General features: G+C 36.5%; 1 protein-coding gene across 19 annotated transcripts in view; it reads left to right on the top strand.

Moving 5' to 3' along the window:
- The window catches only part of USP34 (ubiquitin specific peptidase 34), a gene marked incomplete at its 3' end in the record, with an annotated part of 139,784 nt that overhangs the window by 26,863 nt on the left and 97,149 nt on the right, over positions 1-15,772 (top strand). For 17 of the 19 annotated variants that reach the window (XR_014227723.1, XM_082307410.1, XM_082307405.1 and 14 more), the window contains 4 exons: positions 2,812-2,862; positions 3,048-3,197; positions 8,478-8,545; positions 14,596-14,788. Coding sequence is in view for 18 of the 19 variants with exons in the window: in XM_082307410.1 (XP_082163536.1) it covers positions 2,812-2,862; positions 3,048-3,197; positions 8,478-8,545; positions 14,596-14,788 (462 nt within the window). The remainder of the gene's footprint in view (positions 1-2,811; positions 2,863-3,047; positions 3,198-8,477; positions 8,546-14,595; positions 14,789-15,772) is intronic. The other 2 variants (XM_082307412.1, XM_082307413.1) reach the window with 2 other exon arrangements.

Here is a 15,772-nt window from a genome sequence, read left to right as displayed (position 1 = left end):
GTTCTTAATGCCAGCAGACAGAAGACAAGTCTCGAAGTGTAATCCTCTTATCAGGTGCTTGCCAAAGCCATTTTACAGTTGACCATCTAGTGGAGAAGAAAATCGTTCATATGAAAGTAGGAGGTTTTCCCTAATTTAGGAGTTTACAAAGTTGGATGAAAATGAATGACAAAGCAAGATAAAAGGATATCTGCCTGGTTTTGATCGTATAGACTTTGTCCTTAAATTATATGGGTTAGGAGTTATTTTTGTCCCTTACACATTTACAACATTGCTAAAGTGAGAGAGTGAAGACCGTGGAAGCCTGATCTTGACGATGGTACCTACCTTGAACAAGCGGCCTTGCAGAGGGCAGAAATATGCTGTATACGAGGACAGTGAAACTACATCATGTGGAAGTAAATCAAGCTCATTGACAAGTGTATAGTCTTGACCTGTGTAGAATGAATATGAATCTGTATAGACAGAATGTTTGTCTCAACTTTTCTTAAACTGATGAGAAGCCTAATGAAAAATGTCTTTCTACTAAGTTTGGATTTCTAAAATAGCACCATTAGTTGCAGTCAGTTAGAGGTCAGCGCACTTCAGGACATAACTATTGAAAAAAGATCTGTAAAGAGAACATCTGGAAACATACCATTTGCTTCTGTTGAATTCTACCAATACCTTTGGTGCACAGAGAGAGAGGCCTTTGTGTCTATTTTTCATCCTAAACAAAATGAACTCAAAATATTTCTATAAGTATGGTTGGCTGGTTTTTTTGAGAGATGTTCATACTTTGGAATTAGTTAATTTTTTTTTTTCTTCTTTTCGTACTTACTCTGTGCAGCAAGTGTAATACCTAGAATGGACACTTCAGAGGGAAAAAAAAACAAACTAGAAAATGGAAGCTCTTAAAATGCTGTCGAGAAAGAAACAATGATGTAAAGTGCACTCCTGAACTTTGCACTGTCTCAGAATGAGCAATGGATCTGAAGGGAGTTACCCAACCATTTAGCAGTTCTTGACAGAGGATGAAATGAAAGAGGAAAAAAATCAGTTGTTTAGGTGCCTGTAGCTGTAGTTCCTGATTCTTTGGAATCTTGCTATCTTTGCTTCTCCTTTTCAAGTAAATATTTTCTTGGAAGATATCCCTAATTACCTGCCCTCCACCAAGATTGTGTCCATGTCAGACCTCAGCTAGTACATTTTACCTGAGGTGATGGTGTTTTTTAATGCCATTTTAGATTTCCACGAGGAATTCTCTTATTTCCTTGTGAACTTGATCTTAAGGAATTTTCAGTCTCCGTTCTGTTTCACATCTGCAAGAACAGAAGTCACATTTCCAGACTCAGTCTCTCAAGTGCAACACTTTTAGTAAGCTTTGCGAGACTCGCACAACAGACCTTCGTGAGTTTCTGATTTCTGTATGCTAAGAACTGTAGTTCACTTGACAACAAGTCTCTCTTTTATTCAAGAAAACTAATGAAATTTCTCACACTATTTCTGCAGTTTTCACGAGCAGAGTGCTGAACACCTTTTCTTGCTGCTTGAAAACATACCACCTACTGGCTTCAAAGCTGTTTTAAAAATAACTGTTAGAGTATCACGAGTTCGGGCATGACTTAGAGTTCAGCAGAAGAAAAAAGAAAATAAATGGTTAGATATAATATGAGCATATCAAATAATTCAAAATGTTTGTATCATACTTAATCCATCCAAAATTGCTTGCCTCTAGCATCCTCTGGTACATTTTTAAGAAGCTTACTCCTACACAGCTATTTGAAATATATTCAGGAAACTTCATTTAGAAACTTAACTTTATGTTGAACTTAGATTTGATTTGTGAGTGTGAGAACTGGGTGTTCGGCATGGAGGGATGGGAAGGAGAAGAATGTGTGCTGTAACCACCTGCAAGTATCCATGGCAATGTTGTGGTTTTTACAGTCAGGTTTTATGATGTCTTCAGTGCCCTTTTGCCCCCAGCCATATGCAAGATACACACAATATGTGTAACAACCCTAATAAAGAAAATTCCTGCTTTATACTGCCCAAGAAGTGGATGCTCTGAACACTAAAAAGAAAAGCTATTTTTCCAAACCCTTTTCAGTTTAGTACTCCTAGAAAATAGATTTCTTGTTGCAGCAAATAGCTAACAGATTGATGGGGTGATACAATTCCTTCCTCCTCTTTAGTTAGGTTAATACTGTAAAGAATATTAGACACTTATATGATGTGTTTTGTTATATATGAAAGAATATAGTAGGTGAAGTTAAAGAATTCTAATATTCTGATGGGAATGAATAATGTGACAGTTTAGCCCCTTAAGTCAATAAATGTAGGATTGTAGAACATCCTACATTTCATCTAAATTCAGATGTTTGCGTATATGTCTCATCTTTATGCAAAAAATTGCCTTCAAAAGCAACTAGATTGGTTCTGTTCTGTAATTCTCAGGCTGGTGTACAGCCAGTGTGCCAGACTATCCCCTTTGCAGTATTCCTGTTGAAAAAATTGGTGATCGGAAGGGGGGCGGGATTGAAGAATGATCTGTTAATCCAGCCATTGAGGGCTACTGCTGCGATGTTATCCTAAGCGTATATTTGTGTACTTACAAATACATCTTAACAAAGGTAAAATGATGAACTGGAAAAGTATGTTTTACCATGTAGAAGCGGAGCAAAGCTTGAGCTTCCATCTCCCTCTAAAGTAGGGTTCTAGTTTTTTTCTGTTGGTTGACTATAATGTCTGTTAATGGTCGTTGTTTTTTGTTCCATAAATGTCTTTTTATTGCTTCACTTAGTTAATTTTATTTTTTTTCTTTTTAAACAGGATATTTCTGCTCAAGAAAGCAATATATTAGGGGCATTCTGTGATATGAATGTAAGTTGTCCATTTTTAAATAGGTGCATATTTCCTAGAAACTTAAAATACCCGTGTTCGCTCCTCTGTGTAGATTTGTGTTATACTAATGTAGCTTTTGAATTTCCTGTATATCTGAACGGATCTAGTATTGATTGTTCAAATAATTCTTCTTTCTTTTTTTTTTTTTTTTTTAATATTTCTAGGATGTAGAAGTACCATTGCACTTGCTTCGTTATGTTTGTCTGTTTTGTGGAAAAAATGGCCTTTCCCTCATGAAGGATTGTTTTGAATACGGAACCCCTGAGACACTGCCATTTCTTATAGCACATGCATTTATCACAGTGGTATCTAATGTAAGTATTGTCTTTAAATTGTTCAATGTTAAACACAAAACGTAAAAGGACTGAAGTCTGGAAGAATGCTGTAGGACCAGGGAGGGAGAAAAACTAAGATTTTCCTTGTTAGGGATGTGAGGTTTGCTGGTCCACTGGGCGTTTCATCATCCAAACCCTATACATCTCCTGTAAGCACACAGGTAGTTTTGCGAGTTTGTACGTAGGTATGAAGATTGTAACACCCCCAGAAAATACTTATAAGAATGTTGTCGAGAGGTCATTTCTGTCCCTGAAACTGCATCATGGAAATGTTTCAAGCTTCTTCAGGCTATATAAACTTTTTACCTATTTCCGGAGAGGCACAAAGGAAAAGCCTATGGATTTCTTTTCTTCTTAGTTTCCCGTGATTTTATATCATTGTACACGTTTGCAGCATAGAGGTAACTATCTTTTATTTTCACTTAGTTTTAGAATACACATCCTTCATCATTTCTCCATTTTGACATAATAGTGATTTTCGACTAGCAGAATTACAAATTGATTAGAGTGGAGATATGAAGGAGATTGGTGATAGAAATAAAAACCAGTCTCCGAAGAGGGACATCTGAAGACTTAGTGCAATGTGAGAATGTGAAGTCGTGGTTTGTCTTGTGGATGTTACAGACAGACAAAAAGGAAAACAGCAGTTTGTTATGCCTTGTATGAAGTGAGTTTAACATAATTGTGACATTGATTGATTGCAGTTTTAAATACTTAAAATCAGATTCTTCCTTCCACACATCTTCCCTCCTTCCTTGTTGCCGTTACTGACCAGCCAGGATGATGTTCTAAATAAGTATTGAAATATGTTGGCATAGAGGGAACCAGTGACTGAAATAAAGCTGCTGGTGGTGATCTATATCCCTCACTCGTAATCCTTTCAGTGCAATGGTTCTTAACTTGTAGGTCAGAGAACAAATGAGTACGGCCACGATGTGCTCTGTTCTTGTAAGCTTGCACAGGAGGACTGCTGCAGGACCTCTGTATGTTAAACTGTGGAGATATGTTCTCTTCTGGCCCTTTCTGTATGATCTGATGAGCTTTCAGGTGATAATCTGAGGAGGTCTGCATCTCTAGCTGCTGTCAGTGCAGCCTGTAGTTTTCATCAAACCATCTGCTGAAAATGTATGGTCTTGTAGGTTATTCTGGTCTAGAAGGAAGTTTTGGTCATGGAACCAAACATTTGTGCGTGTCTGATTTTTGTTTTATTTTTTGTGAGAACGGGCAAAACCGTTCTGAACAATGAGTGGCAGTCCCCTATCGCACCAGCATTTTTTTCAACAAGCATTCTGACTGCAAATCCCATTTCCTAGGTATCCTATACCAGTGCATGTTCAGAAACTGCATCTGCGTTTCTTTGCCCTTTTTTGAAGTCTTTATTTTTCTCCACATAAATTGTTTATTTTCTTTATTCTTAGTGATGTGCCCTAACCCAAAATACTTCTCAGCGAAGTTTCTCCTTTCAGATAATTACTTAGAAACTTTGCATTTATCTTTGGTTCTAGCAGGTAATACATTAAGCTGTCTCTTGCAGCGACTTGAGATGAATGCTATGGTTAAACCTGCCAGATAAAATGAAATTCAACTCAAACCATAACCAGTAGAAGTACTGTGTCTTCAACCTCTTCCAGCATTGTATCTTTTACCATTCAGCTAGAATCTTTCTTTTGAACTCTGTCTGGCTTTGCTGGCAAATTTGTGTGAGTTAGAGGAAAATGGATTTAGAAAAATTTTTATCCTTAGAGTTTATCTGTCAGTTCACTACAGAAAGTATAAGAAAATGTTTTATGTGTCATGTGCTTTATTCATCCACTTCCCGCATTTTGGTGTCACTTAGTGTACTTGTCAGCCGTGCTTCTGACTTTCAAATGCAATCTGTTTATTAGTTCCGAATGAGGCAGCTAATTTTTTTGACAAAATACATTTTACCTTGCTGATATTAAAAAAAAAAAAAAAAAAAAATTCTCTACAATGGTGCATAAGCTTCTAATTTTGATGTAATGTTTCTCTTTCCCTGTTTCTTTTTATATCATCTCACTGCTTAATTCAAGTAACTTAGGGAAATATAAATAATTTAATAAATGTTTCTGAGTGTCTGTGAAATGATATACCAAACTCCAATAAAATGAAAAGAAACATTCGCAAAACTGCATTTGTTTGTGAACAAAATATTGGTGATCTTGGTAAGAACTCTGCTAATTTGGCTTGGTTTTATCCCAATGCATTTCTGTTTGTGGCATTTATAGATAGTGTGAGATTTAGGAATGACCCTGTCGATAATCGCTCAGTGAACAGCTCTGCAATGTCAACTGTTAACTGGTTAAGTAGCCATTATTGTAAAGACTCCTAGAAATACCCATGCTGGAATTTATTTTAAAGTCTGTGAGATGAAATGAGTTGTTTAGCTACTACCTTCAGTGTTTCAAAAATATTTTCAGAAAGATTGTAGTGTGGATGAACCAATCAATTTCTCATTAAAAAGTTAGGCTTAGTAGTAAGGTCCAGGAAGCAGAATAGGTGAAGCTGGAACTAGTGAACTCAAGTCAAAGAAATCATTTGCTAACAACCAGTAACATTCAACTGTGAGTAGATGAGGCTGTATAGTGGTGTGGAAAGCTTTTGTTCTGTTTCTTCCACAAAGGAAGGTGAATATCTCATTAAGTGCACTGTACAGGTGCATGTAAGAGAAGACCATTACCACACATTAGTGAAGTCTGTGGGGAACTGCGCTACTTGTTTGTGATTACTGGTGTCTCCTTTATATAGAGGCATTAAAATGATTAAAATCATTGAAAAGATGTTTCCTTGAATTTTTTTATCCAGCAAATCTCGTTTGAGTAACTGTCCTTATCAGACAAGCTTATGTTTGTAACAGTAAACCCAGCAAATGTAATATAATGCAATTTACTTCACACAGGGAGTTGGCTAGTTGGCACTCTACTTTTTTCTCCGGCTCACAGCTCCGCAAGATGCTTTCTTAGCAACCTGTATTGTGGTAGGAGTGACTGTTCCTTCTTAGGCTACGTCTTTGCTGTCTTTTTTAGTTAGATCCTTGGTTCCTCCTGTCTTCCCACATTTCATATTCTGTGGTATTTGCTCAGTTTAACTACCTGATATTGTGTTGGTCTCCTTAAAAAGCTAACAGACGCAGAGAAATCCATGACCTACAGCTTGTTCTGTGGAGGGTTTAAATGTCACTGAAAAGCCTATCATTACTACATTCTGTATCATTTCAGTTTTGTGGATGTTGTGGAGGAATAACTGCCCTCTCAGTGGACATGAATTCATTGAAATAATGCTGATGGTTTCCAAAATGTTGGTTTAATTTTACTGTATAAAACTTCAAAACTTGTCAGAGGTAGAAACTGTTGAGAGACGCACTGCCTCTTAGAAATGAATCACCTTTGATAAAGAGCAAATAATAAAAAACCCCAGAAACCTCTGAAGCTTGGGAATAGAACAGATGTAGTAAATACTGCATTTGGAAGAAAAAAAAAAAAAAGGATGAAAGTTGTGGATTTTTAATGTAATTTTATATGTTATTTTTATGTCATTTTATATGTTATGTCATTTTATTTCAAGAAATTAGTATGTTTATATTTGCGTTCATGATGAAAATTACGTTTTCATTTATAACATGTGAAGTTATCCATTAATTCAGTCCTGAAGGTTGTATATAATGCAAGTATACAGACGAATGAAATAACTTTAGAAGTTTGAATTAATACAGAGTGAAAATTACTATGAACAATGAAAGCTATAAAAACAAAATTATAAGAACATTTCCTACTTTTATTTCACAAAGAAATATATTTGCTTTTGTGTTTGATACTTGCATATGAAAAAGAGCACATTGTTGTGTTAAAAATCAAGTTGTGTAAATACAATAGTATCTTTGTCACCCTTGCCGTTCCTTGTCAAAATGTCATTTAATTCCTGTTTCTAGAACGAGCATCTTCTAGTTACACTTTCTATCTTTGGGATGTTAGCGTTTTTTTCTTCCTGAGACTGCCAGTAGGATCAGAAGCTTATTCCAAATGTGGTCTTTTTTGCAATGTGAAGATTTGGCTGGTTTGTCTTGCAAAGTAGGTTAGCATTGTTACTGTGTAGTGCTAGTTGCATTGTAAAAAGTACGTCTGAAAATATTTTTTTCAGAAGTGACTCAAAAAGTTATTTGGCTAATTCCAGAAATGTTTAAAATAAATGCTGGTGATACGGTTTTACTGTAGCCTAATATTTTTCTCTCCTGGCAAGAAGCAGAATTTAGATTTTCTGCATACAGAAGTTTCCAAAATCCTGGTGAGAATTTAGTTCTTAGCTAGAATTTATTGCATCAGTTGCAAAGATTAAACATTCTCTTAAGAACAAACATGGAGATGCAAGTTGACATGACAGCTTTGAGTGACTGGCGGTGTTAGCTATTCACAAGATTTGTGTGCGCACATGATGAAAATTACATGAGTAGTAGTACCAGCTGCTGACGTTTCATCTCTGCGAGATCCCTTACCTGGCACGTAGTTGTCTTTCTGTAACAGGTTTAACAGGCTCAGCATTCCTTTTTGAAATGCAGATGGAACTTGTAACTTTGCCTGTGTAAGTAGTTTGGTTGGTCCTCTTTTCCTCACAGCGGTGTTAAATAGCTGTTTCAGGGTTTTTTTCTCTGCATACACTTTCTTCCTGCGTAGTTTTGCAAAGGTGGTAAAGGCAGAATGGTAAATATGGGAATGCAAATATGGTAGTAAAAAAAAATGTTCTTAATCACTGGTTATAAAACATATTTCATTTTATAGGATATATAAGCCCTAAGGAGCAAAACATCAATACGAGTCAAATACTTTTACTTGATTTAGGAGAGATTTGTAAGGAACAGAAAGAATGGAATAATTTTCTTGTAGACTTTTAAAGAAAAAGGAAAAAGAAACTCCACAAGGCTGAGTAGCAGTTTTTCCTACTGAAGAAACTACAGAAACTCAGACATCTGGGCAGTATGATAATATTTATATAAAGTTTATATTGTCCAACTGACTAGAAGAAAAGATGCAACTCCTGTTTATAAATCACAAAAACATTCCTCAGATAACAGCTTTGAAAATTAGAAAATTAAGACGTTGAAAGAATTGAAGTTGAATGAAAAACAAGAACAAAGCCTTTTTTAAAGTGGGGTTGCATGTGCAAATGTACCAGCAATATTTCATTTTTTACCATTCTCATTAAATGTCATTAATGAAATTTTTATCTATTTATGTTTTTGCATTATAGATCAGAATATGGCTACACATCCCTGCTGTCATGCAGCACATTATACCCTTTAGGACTTATGTTATCAGGTAAATTTTTAATTTAAGAATTTTTCTTGTCGGACTTTTTTGACAGCACCTATTTATAATTTCAGCTGATACACTTTTAATTGTTCAAGTTGTTGCTCTGACTGTATCATTTCAACAAGGAGAGCGAAGGTAATGTTCAGAGTTAGTTTGGGCAGCTCCTTACATCTCTCTGATTTCAGTATCGATCAGATCAATCTTGTTAATAGTGTTTTTAGTGTGACATCCAGCCCCATTCTGACATGTCGTGTCAGGTTCAATTGTAATACAGTTTCACTTAACTGCAATAGCTTCATAAAACTTTACATAAAACTTGCAACGAGACGATGTAAGTAGAAGACCAATATGTAGTCATTGAGATTTCATATACTGAGTTTCACAGAGTTTTAACACTGCTTCACATTTTGATGTTCTGTATTTCCAGCTGGCAGGAACTGAAGTGTGATCAAAAGTCTACTCGCACTTTTATGTATCTAAATATATCCATTCCCAAAGATTTTCTTTATATCAAGCTGCCTATCATGAAAAACACTTTAAAATTAAAGTACTTATAAAGATATTTAATTGTACAAGCAATATATTTTTATTGGCTTTCTCAGGACAATAGAAAAAATCCAGTGAGCTGCTGATGAAGTTATTTTGTGTATGTGTGTCTGCCTGGAGGTGGAGGGGTGTGGTCACAGCTAATTCTCCTTCCAGTGGCCCAACATGAAACTTTTCAGGTGTAGCCAACCTAAAAGGCTTGCATGGGCCGACAGCTTCTCCAAGGCTCTGGATTTCCTATAACTGTAATATTGGAAATGTGCTTATACTGGTCATAGCTTACTTCCCCGATAGCAATAAATGTGCCTTTACAGATTATATTGTCTTAACGATACCAGTATAAAATCACACTCTTAACAAAAATAATTACATTAGCAACAAAAAACTGCACAGAACAGTGAGGCTCAGAACTATGTTTCATATTTAAAAGTGCTCTGGTTTTAATTGTAAACATTTTGACTGTAAAAATTTAAGCACTGGCTTGGCTATCGATCTATCTTGCTACAACATGGTCTCTACCAAAATTATATGAGCAGAGAGAAGAGTATTCTGATCTTTTACTAAAACATATCACTCCTGAGTTACAGTCCAGCCGTGTGCACTCCTTTAATGCTGATGTGTTATCTTTGAGATCTTATAAAGGTAATTATTAATCATGAAGCAGTCTAGGAAGGGCAGGCAGAGGATCTTCAAGTTCTTGTCTCTGTACATATTCCATTAATGGTTGTTCATGTAGCTGGGAATTTGGTTCATGAGCCTTATCTATCTTCTTGCAATGTGTGGAAATTAAAAAGAGCATTGAAGGATCAACAGTTAGAGATAGGCTGATAAGAAGGAACTTGAGTGAGACAGAATAACACAGCCTCCAGTCTTTGCTGTTAATCCTCACTTGCTTGTCATCCTATAAGTCTTAAAACATTTTCTGTTTTATAACTGTAGCTGTAATTAGGGTCACTGGAACAAATAGAAGATTTTTTTTTTTTTCCTGTGTTCTCCTTATCTCTTCCTCTTTACTTTACCCATAAGGTATTCGCATCTGATTTAAAATGTGATTTGTCAGCAGCTTCTTGCCATAAATAATGCCCTTGATGTCTGTTCTTAGCATTTACGATACGTTCATGTCAATCAGGATGGTAATACTGATACAGGAGACATCTATGGAAAACACTAGCAGTTTAGAGAGGGAAGAGGATGTTCTCCCAGTTTCCGTTTTTCACAGCTGAATCCTTATGGGAGATCTGGGATTTCTCAACACTGTGAAATCCAAAGCTTGCTTTGTGAAGATGCACTTACAGAGTGGGACATGAAGCTTGGAGGCCATATAACAAAAATAATCTCTAGTGCTATACCTTTATGTGGGACAGAAGTTAACACAGATGCCTTTGGTAAAAGATGACTTTCTTGATGTATGCAACTCACCCCATGTGGTTGTCAAGCTTACAGATCTTGCCTTAGCAGCTTGGGTCTCTAGGTCTCCATCTGCTTTTTACTTTAGTTAAAAAAAAAAAAAAAAAAAAAAGGCAAACATAATCCCGGGCACAGCAGCACAGCACCTTTGAAACAAATCCTGCAATAGCTTCTGCCGCTGTGCGAAGTAAGAAAGAGGGCTTGGAGAGGGTTTTAGCGATGAGATCTTGGGGCTCTAATTGACTGTTAGTCCAAATTGCTGCTCATGTAGATTCCTTGCAAGATCTGCATTTTGGAGTGCTGATCAGCATAAGCCGAAAGAGAGATCACCTGACTGGCATCTGAGCAGCATCTTTTATCAGATGAGGTTAACGTGCATGTTCCTGTTTGGTGGTTATTTCTACTAGGAGTGGATGAAATGAATAGCAAGGTGTGTATTTGTGTAGAGGAGACCACTGCTGGAATTTGCAAAGATCATGGACACAATCCTGTCATTATTGCTGCTACTAGAAAAAAAGACTGATAAATGTTATTTTCTGCCTGGGGAATGGAGCACTAGCATTCATATCTTGCCCATGAAGGACCTATTTTTTTAAGCAGTTTAGGAAAGAAATAAAGGACATGAATTAAAAGTTACACCTTTTAATAAGGAAGCAAAGTGATTTTGACCTCCTCAGAAGGAAACTTCTATTGATCCTAATACCTTAGAATTCTGCATTTCAAGTTGCAAAATTCTCGTGAAAAAAAGAGGAGACTTATTGACAAAATTACTCAAGAAATTAGTCATAGCTTATTGCGGTTAAAAATGAGGGCAAGTTGTTGATGATGTCTCTTTATAAAAGACATGGGTTCCAGCTGACTTCTGCCTCAAGATCAGAGATGCTGTACATGGTTCCAGATGTTGAGTGCCTCAAGAGAGCGGTAGCTATAAACAGCGGTGTTTTGAGGACAGTGTTTTTTCAGTGGCAAGATTGTTGATTGAAAGTGTCATGGATAGTTCTGTCCTTTGGAAAGGAAAGGACTACCAATGAAGTTCAGTTTTATGAGAAGGAAGAGATAAAGTTGTATGTCTGATATTGTAAGTGCCTCTCTAAACCACAAAAAAGCACTGGATAGTATGAAGGAAAAGACCCCTAAAATTCTTCTTTCTTTGATGTCACAGTTGGTATCACCTACTAGACATTCCTCTGGTAAAATCTGAGAGCCGTGTGTAGCATTAGTGCTGACCGATATCATATTTAGTTCTAACCTTTTCTCCTCCCCTCCCTTTTTCCTCTCTCCCTCTTCATGACGGATCGTGAGAGATTTTTTACAAAGGCTTCATGTCTCTGCCCCAGTTAGGGAGAAACAGAACATGCTGTGCTCAGGCACATTGAGAGGAAATTGCAAGTGGCAGTTGCTCCTGTGTTAGCTGTGTAGTCTCGGCACAGGGCACAAGCATAGCGCTGGTATATGCAGAGGAAGTAGAAGCTCTGAACAGAATTGTTGATCCACAGTGCTTCCTGTGGAATACAGCGAGAGAGAATGCAGCTGAAAGCATTCAAATCACTCTTCTGCTTAAAAATATTTTTCTTAAGAATTTGGGTTTTATGGGAGTGCCCAAGACTACTCCTTGCTACTAAATGTCATGAAAACCTCTTATAATAAGCCTTGAAGTTTTCGATTGCAAACAATATTTCACTCCTCCAAAAATCTGAAAATTTATGCTGTAGGTACAAAGAAGAAGCAAGTCAGGAGACAATAGCCAGGCACTTAAGTGAATTCTTCATATCACTGAGGGGCACTGACTCATTCTGCTTGATATCCCTTCTGCAGCTGTGGTCCAAAGGAGTCATATTAAGGGAAAAAAGATTATTTCACAGCTGAGTAGCCAAAGTCCTGAAGCATAAGATGTGATTTAAGTGTTACATTAACATGGAACTGCACGTTTTAAACTGAGCTCTCTCTATCCCCAAATACAGCAAATTTAAGTAGTTTCAGTAGACTAAAACTGTATTTTTTTTAATTAATGCATATGTATACGTGTTGCTTAAATGTAGATAATATATATCTACTGATTATTTTAAGTATGCCAGACTGGCAAGACAGGTCCTATACATATATAGACTATCCTTTATGTATATAAGGATATATATGTATATATGTATGACTTGATGTGCATTATGAACATTGAAAAGCTTTGGGAACCAGGGCTGATTATAGTTTGCATATAAAAACGGGGAGATAAAAACTGGCCTGAGGTTGCTGATAGTCATATCGAGGCTATTATGTTTTGTAACATGGACCAATGAATTTTTTCATCAGAGTGTAACTCCTGTCACCTGTCTGTAGGTGAAAGATAGGTCACTGGGTCTGGTTTGCTGCTGAATTTTTGCAGATGAGTATTCCCTTCTCATGGCTACTTATCTTTTGTTTAGAAATCATAGCACAGAAGCATTACTTTCTTGCCATGATCTGGTTTCCAGTGCAACACATGAGAAGACAAGTTTCACAATTAGTAACAGTGAAGGATCTGATTGCCTTGGCCCTGAATGGTCCTTCTTTTGTTCTACCGTTACTGATCTGTGATTTCTGTCATAGATCTACAGTCTCTATCTGAAGTCTCTTTTCTATGTTTGACAATGTTAAGTGTCATTTAAGTGTGTTTATTTTAAGGCCTCTACACAAGAGCTGTGAAAAAGGGCCCCAATCTAAATAAGAATCAGGGCCTGTGTTTTTGCCTTTTTTTTTTTTTTTAATTTACTGATGTTTATATGATATAAATGCAAAGGAATGATGCATAAATCTAGTTAAGTGTAGTTTAATATCTCTTGTGTTTTTTAAAAGATTCATGCATCTATCTGGCTGGTCTCCAAGGACAGATCCAGGCTTAGGCTGTCAAAGAAACGTATTTTTAACGCATTTCTTTGTAGTTAAGTCTAGTTTGGATGTAGCTGAAACTTCAAAATGCTGGAGTACAGCAGAAAAAATTAATTACACTAACCTTGTATGTATCTACATTTCACTGTGCAATCTTTACCTGCTTCAAAATAAGCTCAGGAAAGCTTGTTTCAATGTTTTTCTCTTATGCATTCAGTTTAGAAGAAATTTCCCAACTGTGTCAGTGTTTTATATGTGAACTTTACAGGCATTTCAGGATAGATTTTCGTGGTATATCTTGATCTTGTAGTTGCTTAGGTGAGACTAAGGTCGCGCTAGCTCCTGTAAGTTAGTTTTATAAATTATTATTTCTTCTGCCTCCCATTTGCAGAGGGTGTCTGTATTGTGGCTCATTGTGCATGGTTCGATGACCCCTTATCTAAGGTGTCTGCAGTAGGAAGAACTTAGCTGTTAAAATTCTTCAGCATTTTGGGTTTCTCTGAAAGATTCCTAGGATTCTTGGTGATGCTTCACATGCGCCCTTAATCCTTGATCGTAATTGCTGTCAATAGAAGAAACAACTTGGGCATGCGTTCCTGTGCTAACCTGTTGCGAAAGCAGTACCGGGGCACAGCGATGTGCAAGCACAGACGGCATATGGTTGTGGCAGAAAAAATGGCCATGTGCCGCATTTACTCTAAGGGTATCAGAATGTGATTGCACAATTATAATTCTTTTCTCTTCTGTGACTGAGGCCACAAACAGGGATATATTCATCTTCAGAGGATTCTCACTGTCAGAGCATGCTGTTTGTGGTCCATCGACACTGTTTCCGGAAATTCAGTTTTAAAGTATATGAATATGTTAAGCAGATTGTGACAGTTCAGTTTTAAATAAACTAAATAGACATGGTGCACCTATCTGGAGGGGGCACTTTCCAGTGCTTCCAACCTATATTTCTGAAGAATTCCGTGGGTTTCCTGTCATTTTGTGGTATGAAAGAAATCTGAAGAGGTTTAAAATAAGAAATTTATTTACTTTTTAAAATATTCTGCATAATTCTGTTTTTCCTCAGTGTTTTTTTTTATCGTTGCCAACTTTTGATAGTAACATTTTAAAGCTTAGTACTCTTAACAAGTATTGGAAATATATATATTTGCTATAATCAAGATGGTGTTCCAGGAATGTTCTAGTTTGAATCATACCCTTTTTTTTTTTTTTCTTCCATTTGTAATTTATTCCAGGTATTTATGTAAACTGTCAGACCAGGAGTTGCGACAGAGTGCAGCCCGGAACATGGCAGATTTAATGTGGAGCACAGTTAAAGAACCATTGGATACAGCCTTGTGTTTTGATAAAGAAAGTCTTGATCTTGCGTTTAAATACTTTATGTCTCCAACTCTAACAATGAGATTGGCGGGGCTGAGTCAAATAACAGTAAGAACTTTTTAAAAATATAAATAATATTTAGAATAAATGTTTCTTTTCGTGTTTTATGAGTTATGGACTTGTTTGGGGGGCTCCTTCAGTCTTAGGAAATTATAGTCATGATTGTGGATATAGAGTTCGCTGAGAGATAAGTCCAAGTGGTGGCTATGTTCTGCAGCATATGGAACTGTAACACATTGCCTGAACAATTTACCATGCTAAATGAAACTGTCTTATAACCATGTTTTGTGACAGCTATGTTGCAAATTAAGTCCCTTGACATGGCTATAGTTGTTGTTTATAAAGGCTTTCAATCTGTTTTCATTTTTACCTTTACAACGTCTTGACTCTACTGTAATTAGCTTCCTCTTTGTATTGTACGTACCTCTTTTGCTTGTTTGTTTAGTATAGTCTGTTTCTCAAGAGAGAGCATTTCTGCATGAATTAGCAGAAGACTGAGTTGAAGAGGTAAATATATATGGCATCAAATAGAAACAGATTAAAACCAAAAAACCCCACCCTTCTCTTTCCCATGGAAATGCTCCGCATTGCACCAGTCAGGATATGTTGTGCATCTTCTGTCTGCCTTTGCTTCCTACGTATGTATTATAGGCATAGAAAGACAGTTGTACACAAGGTCAAAAGTGAACTTTTTTATTCATCTGAGCTTTTTCAGTTCTGTGTTTCTTCTGACACTCCTGTATTTAAGATTTATAGCCCATATTGTCATGTTTGCCTTCATGCACAAAATGGTGAACAGGAGCAAACTATACTAGAATGAATAAACATGTTTTCCTTCAGTTTTGTAGTATTTTCTGAACACATTTGGCCTTCTCTGTTCTAACGGATTACCTAGTATCACTCAGTGACTCTCTTCATCACTGTCAGTAAATACAAGACAAGTTTACTTAAATTTGATTTTGCTTCTCACTATATTTATATGTAGAAGTACTTAAAATTGTTTTAATAAATGGCAAGTTAAAGTAACCTGTA

Source organism: Platalea leucorodia, assembly GCF_965183815.1.
Source record: "Platalea leucorodia genome assembly, chromosome: 3".
Classification (NCBI taxonomy): Eukaryota; Metazoa; Chordata; class Aves; order Pelecaniformes; family Threskiornithidae; genus Platalea; species Platalea leucorodia.
Note: the sequence above shows the minus strand (reverse complement) of the source record. Positions and strands in the feature narration are given on the sequence as shown.